Source organism: Hibiscus syriacus, unplaced genomic scaffold (genome assembly GCF_006381635.1).
Source record: "Hibiscus syriacus cultivar Baekdansim isolate YM2019G1 unplaced genomic scaffold, ASM638163v2 tig00110154_pilon, whole genome shotgun sequence".
Lineage (NCBI taxonomy): Eukaryota > Viridiplantae > Streptophyta > Magnoliopsida > Malvales > Malvaceae > Hibiscus > Hibiscus syriacus.
In genome coordinates, this window is record NW_024062605.1 from 277,192 (window position 1) to 286,526 (window position 9,335).

A 9,335-nucleotide genomic window follows, 5' to 3' on the forward strand; every position below is an offset into this window, starting at 1 on the left:
AAATTAATTAAAAGAACATATGTATATGTGATAGATAATTAAGGGTGCGTTTGGTTGGAGGAATGTGAGATTTTCATGGAAATGAAATCCACATTCCCCGTTTGGTTGATTGGGAATGTCATTCCCGGTAATCTTATATTACCAATAGTGAATTTTTTGAGGTATATTACCGGGAATGTCATTACCTCTATTTCCTTAGGTATTGTTGGATTACCGGCGTTTTGGACTAAAATGCCCTTAAAAAAATTTATTTAAAAAAATATCCTTATTATGTGATTGAATAATAAAAATTCTAAATACCATCCAGCTCAGTTGGTAGAGCACAATGTTCTTAACCTTGGGGTCGTGGAATCGAGTCGCACGGAAGGTATTTTATATTTCAGAGGTCTTCTACGGAAGCTGCTCTCAACCTGGTGTTGGGGGCAGCCTACTATTCTACCTCCTCCTACCCCATTACATATGGAAATAAGGGTCAGGTAATTTTGAATAATAAAAATTCTACGAAGGTTGAATTACAAATTTATCCTTATATTATTTTAGATTTACAAAAAAAATCTATAATTAAAATTTTATATGAAGTTCATGTGTTAAAATAAAATTTTATCATTTCATTAAACCTTTTTATATTTTCAATTTTGTAAAAAAATTATATAAATTTTATGAATTTAAATTTTTTAAAGAAAATATAAATATTTTCTAATTTGTTAAAATAATAAATATATAAAAAAAAAGGACAATTTGGTCAAATATACATTCCAATAATCTTTTATTCCTTTAACCAAACACATTAATTTTACATTCCTGCTAAACCAACCAAACATAAAATACAACATTCTCAGTAATCTTATTCTCTGGTAATCTTTTATTACCACCGATAATATTACATTTCGTAAACCAAACGAAAAGGTTTTTACCCTCCTACTTTCATAATATATATATATATATATATATATATATATATATATATATATATATATATCTACTTTTTTATGTTTTTGTTGCAATAATTGACTTAAAGGGCATTGACCATTGACTTGATTTGGGAATCTCCCCGACCAACCATTGTATACCTTTAAAATTTAGGGTAAGTTACACGAATCATCACTTTACTTTTCTCTATTTCCTATTTAGTCTATTTCATCACTAAACTTAATATAATTGACAAATTTGGTCACTCGACCATTTCCCACTAAAGGTTGTTTCCAGTACTCCCACCAATGTTGTCTCAAGCCCACTTGCACGATGATAGAGCGATGGTGATGGGACATTACCACCTAGGTTTCGGTCGAAACTAGGCAAAGAACTTAGTGGTGAAAGGGGTGAGGTGCAATGGTGATGGAATCGGTCGGAAATCACAAAAATCTGCAGCAACGTTGAGCGACATTCTCACAATTTACGACGTTTTAACAATCGATTTTGGGCAGGTGGTGGTTGGGTTTTACTCAGGAGATGACACCGGGACTGTTGCTGGAGACGATGGATTGAAAGGGAAATGGGTTTTTGGAAAAGACCGTTAGTGGGGAAACGACCGAGTGACCAAATTTGTCAATTATTCAGTGATGAAATTGACCAGTTTTAAAGTAAAATGAGTGAAATATGAAATAGAGAAAAGTACAGTGATAATCCGTTTAATTTACCCTTAAAATTATTTTGCCAACTTTATCTATTTATTTAATTTATAACTAAAAACCTAGGGTAAATTACACGTTTAGAATCTAATGATCACTTTTGGTACATTTTAGTACCTAAGCTTTGATTTTTTTCAAAATCAAACCTAAAGTTTAATTTTTGTTTCATTTTATTACCTTTATTCAAAATTTATCGTTAATTTTTGAAGAAAAAAATAAAAGTTTGAGTAATAAAACAAACCAAAATTAATAGTTTATGTATTAACCATGTTAAGTTTTTGACGGAAGATTACTAAAATAAAATAAAAATAAATTTTAGGTATTATTTAAAAAATAAAAATTTAGGTACTAAAATAAATCAAAACTAATATTTTAAGTATTAAATGTAAAGTTTTTTCAAAAATAATTTATTTATTCAGTCATCCAATTATTTTTTAAAATCATATTTAATGTTACATTTTAATTTTATTTTAGTATGTTGTTATAAAATTAACGATAATATTAATAGATCACTATAAAGTAATACTACATTATTCTAAAAAAAATAATATCAAACATTTTCATTCATTTTATTAACAACTAATAATTAAAATAATGTTGAATATAATTTTAAAATAATAATTAAATAATTAAAATGAAATCTTAAAAATAGATGGATGGATAAATCAGAAAAATTAACACGTGCGTAGCAATCTATCTCATTGATTGATATGGGAGTACTGCCAACTCAAATAAGGCAGCGTTTGTCTGTAAGTTTAATTTTATCTCTTTGTTGACCTCCAAAGAAAGTCTCTCTCTTTTATTTTTTGAATCATCCTACCACAACTACAGAGCTTTAGCTTCATCTTTATGGTTGTCCCGCTCTCACTTGCTTGAGCAAATACTGCATTAACCATGTCTACCAGTCCAGATAAACCGATTCTCTCACCCATTCAAGATATAATCGATCGCATTTCCAAGTTGTGTGAGCTTACCAACAAATATGCAACCAAGGCCAATCCACCTCACCAAAACACGGTCGCCACCAACACCGCGACTGAAAATCAGCAAGACGGGTCTACTACTACCAGCCGAGGTGTTAGCCGCGGCGAGGATAGCCAGAGGACTCAAAAAACGGATGGCAGCAACAAGGGGAAAGATGGTGGGGGATACAGTAAGACGGAAGCGCTACACGAGCTGGGAAAACTATACAAAGAACTTGATTATATGTACAGATCGTTCCAGAAACTCGAGAAGTTCGAAAATGATCTAAGCGATCCACTCAAAACTCTTGAAGCCAATGTCAAAGACATCGTGACTGATCTAGACAAAGACGAGTTGCCAAAACAGGTTCCGCACAATCTCCGTGTGTTGAGAAACAACATCACCAGAGTCAAGATCCTGATCCCGTCGCAACATCAGGGCGGCGGCATTAATTCCGAAGGTAATCGGGGTTTGCAGACGACAGTCGTCACCCGAGATGCAGGGGATTTGCCTCACCTATACGGATCAACTCTTTTTGAAGAAAGCTATTATTTCAAAGAAATCGAGGAAAAATATAAAAGCCTTAAAGATGATAGGCTTAGGCTCTGCTTCTTGTGTTTCGCGATTTTCCCAGAAAATGCTGCGATAAAGAAGAGGTTCCTGAGATTTTGGTGGGTTGGAGAAGAATTAATCGGACCCCTAAAGGAAGGAGAAGATGAGAAGGACATTGTAAATGAAACTCTCAACATTTTCGTGGAGAAAGGGCTTATCCAGCCTGTTTTGAAGAAGAGCAGATTAGAGCCCAGAAGCTACAAAATGGACCCGATCGTTCGTTCGTGTTTGAACAGGTTTGCCAAAGATGCACGTTTCTTTGATTATGACCAAGAAGGAAAACCAACCATGGATTTCTCATCTTGCAAAAAAGCATGCATGGTGAGATCTGAAGGAGCCACCGCTCCCTGGTTCTCAGAGTATCTTAAAGAAGAATCGGGGCAGGGAAAGCTACCTGTAGATCTAGTAAAGCTGCAAATGCTGTTCAATTTTCCCGACAGGAACACATTGATGACGGCTAGTAAACGATTTGATAAATTGCAGATATTGTTTAATTTGAGCAAACAATTTCCAGCTTTACCTACGGAGTGGTTTTCCAAGATGACGGAGCTCAAAGTTCTTTACATGGGTAAATGGGAAACCACGGCTCGCCATATTGAGGTGGAAGACATTGATTTCTTAAAAGGATTGAAGAACATGAAGAATCTAAGGCTTCTTAGTCTTCAAGGTATTTCAGGTATCCCAAAGATTCCCAGCACTATTCAGAATCTTGGAAACTTGAGGATCTTAGATCTTAGAGCATGTCACAACCTGGGGAGATTACCAGATAAGATCGGCTCACTGAAGGAACTGACTTACCTGGATTTATCTGAGTGCTACCTGCTTGATTATATGCCCAAGAGGCTGAGTGATTTCAAGGAACTTCAAGTACTCAAAGGTTTTGTGATTGTTGATACCCAAAACTCATGCACTCTCAAAGACTTGTCGAATTTAAAGAATCTGCGAAAACTAAGCATCAATGTCAACACCACGAAATTCAATATTGATGATGAAGAGAGGTCTCTCAATAGATTTCAGAAACTTGAAAAGTTGAGGATAGCGTGGGGATCAAGAGGGATGCCAAACACTAACAGCAGTAAATCAAAATCGGATATCAAGAACCAGCAGGCAGCAGCGAAAGCCTCAACAGGAAAAGAGAACAAGGGAGACGATAAAGGCAGTGAAGCGAATTCAAAGACCACTAAGGTTGAGGGTAACGACGAGCAAAACAGTGGTGTGAGCAGCAACCAAGAGACCAAGAGACCACAGTCGTTTTAAACAGGTGGCCACTGGGGTTTTCGCGGCTACTGTTTTGTGGAGAGTGAAGGAAGAAGAAGAAGATCTTGTAGGACTTGCGAATCTGGTGAAACTAGACCTCCAATGCTTCCCTTACACCGATCCACCTGAATGGCTGGTACCGAAGAAACTGCGGAGGCTGACGAATCTGTCGATCAGAGGTGGGAAACTGAGTTACCTGAAACATGATGACAAGAAGAAGTGGAAGGTGGACACTTTGCATTTGAAGTTCTTGGTGGGTTTTAAGATGAACTGGAAAGAGATGCTGGAAAAATTCCCCAAATTGAAGTATTTGGAGAATGTTAGAAGCCCTAGGATCACACTTTGCCCATGCGATGACAATGGAATCTGGCAAGCTCCTTCCAAATAGACTTCCTTTTGTTTTCACTTACCAGACAATTGTCTCTCTGCTGTGTGGCATTTCTATTCCACCTCCTTTCTACTTTGTTCAGGGACTTGCATTTTCCTTCTCTGGAAATATTCTGCTCATTATCTTGGTATTTTTCCCGAAAAATCATTGGTGATTGATATATTTATCGATCTAACACCGATCAGATTATACTTCTCGATCTAATACCCGTAGCAGTAAAGTGCTCCCTTAAACCGCGCTATATATTGATTTGGCGTCACGTGGAGTATAGCGCGCCCCTGTACCGCGTTATACGTTGACTGGGTTACACGTGGGGTATAGCACGCCCCCTGCTCCGCGCTATACGTCACGTAGGGGTATAGAGCGGATCAGGGGCCGTGCTATACGCCGTACCAAAATTATATTTATCGCGGTCTCTGGTCCACGCTATATAATAATTACATATAACGCGGTGCAGGTACCGCGCCTTATATGTTTATAAATACACTCATCCGGTTCTCGCATCTCTCATCTCAACTTATAAATTAATACAATAATTCCGTCAACGAGTAAAAATTCTGACAATTTTCTCATATTTGATTTAGAAGTTCGTTTAATTTTTCGTTATAAGGTAATTTTGTTATAATTTTTTAATTATACTTATTGTTTATTATCATTATTTGAAAAAATATTATACTAATTATTTTCAATTAATTTTTATGTTTATAAAATTGAAAAGCGGGAGCATACGTCAAAATAGTTTTGTGGTGCAGGTAATAATATAAAATTATATTATTTAAATTATTTACGTTGATATGTAAAAAATTTATTGTGTTATATTTTCGTTCATATATAATTTATTTAATCATGTTTGTTTCAGTTATTTTTTTAGCAGATATAATATTGCCGCACTTTTAAACTCAAAGAATGACACGACTTTCAGCTATTGTTTATTATGATGGTGAAATTCGAGAAGATGAAACCGTCGTTGTTTTCGTATCAAATGAGCGTGTTAAAATATCATTCAGGAGAAACATAACTCTTGAGGAGCTGATAACGAAGATTTCGAAGAAGATTTATGGTGGAAGTAGTAGAAGAATGTCGTCGTTGCAGTACAGATTTCCAACATCATTGTTGTCATTAACTTATACAGTGTTCGAACTTTCGAACAATGATGGTGTTCAAATGATGGTTGAAGCTCAAAGTAATTATTCAGACACCGCTATTGAGATGTATGCACATTTTGTTCAAGTGCGTGCTGTTCAGGGTCAATCTTTAAGCTCACACTATGGGCTGGCTGAACAAGTTGACAGCTCGACTACAATAATGTGTAATGATTTTAATGTCATAATGGGGAGACATTCATCCGCAACTCCTTACGATATGTACCGAGGTGGGTCCACGAACAATCTGTATGGCAACACCGCGTCCAGTTCAAGGGGAAGGCATTCATCTGCAAATTTCTTTGATCATATGGAGATGTCATCGACGCAACCATCTGTGCAGTTTCCATTTGACACGATGGCTTCAAGCTCCAGGGGGAGGCATTCGACTGCGAGCTTTTTCGATCTCAATGTCGATATGCCATCCAGTTCAAGGGGAAGGCGTGCAAGTAGTAGGTTCTTCGACCTAAATGTGGAGAGCATGGAGGAACCATAATCTCCACCAGAAGAACCGCTTCGTGAGCCTGGTACGGATGGTGCTGATACTAGACTATTCATTCACCCAGAATCATCGCAATTCAACTCTGATGATGATGAAGTTCCAGGAAATGTGGCACAAACTGACCCTCATGCACACATGTATGGAGCTGATTATGGGTCCAATGTGGCAACCACTCTTTGTCCAACATAAGTATTGTCTCCGACACATTGCTGCGAACTATCATGGAAGGTACAAGAAGAATGATGAGCGTCAATTAATTGTGCGCATGGGTAAGTGAAAGCAAGTTAGTAAGTTATACATTTTTTGATCATTTTAATTTTGCAAAGAAAGCAAGATAGTAAGTTATACATTTTTTGATCAGGTTTCGAATTACTTTCTCGAACGTTTGAATCAATGCTTCAAGATTTACGGGCGAAGAACGAGGAAGGATACGATTACATCAGCCTCATCGATAAAGAAATGTGGACGAACGCATATGATGGCGGATATCGATACGGACACATGACGACCAACGTGGCTGAGGCAATCAATTCAACCTTAAAGGGTGCACGTCACTTACCTGTAACGACTTTGGTAAAAACTACATATTTTCGTTTGGGGGCGCTTTTTGTGAAGCTCGGGGGACAAGCTCAAACTTGGATGCAAGGCGGTCATGTCTATCACCCTAGATTAGTTGCAGATCTATAGAAAAAAATTGCTGCATCAAATGGAATGTCTGTAACAAGCTTCTCTAGAAGGCATGAAATGTTTCGTGTCACAGAGTTTCGACGTCGTAGAAAGGTCTGCCATCGTGCATCCTCGGGAAGTAGAAACGGTTTCCCGTTACTGTTGAACCATCATAATAATGCTCAGCATACATCAAGAAGTCAGTAAAAATGGGCTCTTTACGTGGAAGGCGTCGATGTCGATCCTCCCACAACACGACCCACTCATGATGCCTCACCAGCCAATCTGTATATGTCTTACCGCGTCTATCTAAGCTATGCAACTCGTCCATATTGCGAGGTGCTTCCGGAATTGGTTGAAAACAACCAAACTACCGGAGCACGCGATCAGTGGAGTGCCACTCGACGGTCGCATAACAGATCAGAGGGACCATCGCCATTCAAACATCTGATGGACCCCTCAACTCAGGTGGGATCACTACCCTCACATCATCAGTAGATTTGTTATGCCCTCACATCCAAACATCGCCAACCTGTGTGCCAGCCTTCTGATCAATTAGCACCCTAATTTTTTCTAAATCATCAGGTAGCTCCTGATGATTTTTCCTATCAGTAGACCACCTATTCAAGGAAAAAAAATTTGTTATGCGTTGTATAAAATTATTAATATACAAAATCATTTTTATAATTACCTCAGAAGTAGTGGAAATACGAATGTGTTCTCACAACGGGACATAAAAAGGGCAATCGATACCATGCCCAAGACTGCAGCAGCAGGAGACATCCGCCGATAGCATTACGCCTATAGTCAGTGGCTCCACACATCTCTCTGTACAGCAAAGCCAAAATTATCGAGCCCCAACTGAATGATCCGGCGAGACGAAAGTCGCTAAGATGTCGCAACCACATGCAGTGAACTAGGTTGCGCGATTTGTCCGGCATCAACAACCCTCCTATCAGCTGCAGTATGCATGCCCGTGCATACATCTTAACCTCATCCTCAGAGGCGTCTGCTCTCAACTCTCGAAAATTGGCATCTAACCAATTTAACGGTATCCTACCTCCGATAAAATTTTCCGGGACACGTCCTAGACTATCCCGACATAAAGTAGTCCAAGAACCGGAAGCTATCCCCGATATTACATCTCCATCCACCGGAAGCCCCAGGTGCATAGAAACATCCTCAAGCGTGATCGTGCACTCTCCGCACGGAAGATGGAATGTGTGGGTCTCCGGCCTCCACCGCTCTACTAATGCAAAAATCGGGTCTGGCTCTATCTTACAGTGACCATGATATCTACCTATGTAATCGAATCCAGCCTCTACTAAATACGGCAAGACACGCTGGGTATCACTAACTTAATATTCCTAATAAAAGGATCTAATACACGGTCCTTCTCCTAAAAATAAATAATTACAAATTCTTAATCTAATAATCATGCATTAAATAAATCAACTAATTATTACTAATAATTTAAATTAAATTAAAACGTTAAACTGTTACCGTATCAGCAAAGTGTCGAGATATTTAATTCTTAATCTAATAATCATGCATTAAATAAATCAACTAATTATTACTAATAATTTAAATTAAATTAAAACGTTAAAATGTTATCGTATCAGCAAAGTGTAGAGATATATGATTTTCATCCGAGCGAAGTAGACTACCTTCTATTATATCTATAATAGAATTATATTAGTAAAATATTAAATAAAGTAAAAATACTTAAATAAATTAAATACATAATAGTAAAAATATTATAAAATATACCTTAAAAAGATAGAGTATTTGAGAGAAATTTAGAGAATTTGAGAGAATTTGGTGTGATAAAAATGATTGAGGATGAGAGTATTTATAGGGAGGATTGGGATGTGGAGAGGCGGGTATTTAGGGGTATAGCGCGCCCCTGCATCGCGCTATACCCCACGTGTCAGATACCCAGGTATAGCGCGAATCAGGGGGCGCGCTATACTCACATGGCGCCAAATCATTGTATATCACGAGGCAGGGGAGCGCTATACCCACGTGACGCCAAATCAGCGTATAGCGCGGTTCAGGACGCGCGTTTTACTGCTACGGGTGTTAGATCGGAGAATATAATCTTACTGATGTTAGATCGGAGAATATAATCTGACTGATGTTAGATCGGTAAATATACCGATCACTGGTGATTTATC

The 9,335-nt window shown here is 37.8% G+C and overlaps 1 protein-coding gene across 1 annotated transcript; it reads left to right on the top strand.

The window, feature by feature from the left end:
• Positions 1-2,456: 2,456 nt before the first annotated feature.
• Positions 2,457-4,848, top strand: LOC120215699. Its single transcript, XM_039213302.1, has one exon. The coding sequence runs from the start codon at positions 2,523-2,525 to the stop codon at positions 4,458-4,460; it is 1,938 nt and encodes a 645-aa protein (XP_039069233.1). The 5' UTR covers positions 2,457-2,522; the 3' UTR covers positions 4,461-4,848.
• Positions 4,849-9,335: the final 4,487 nt, after the last annotated feature.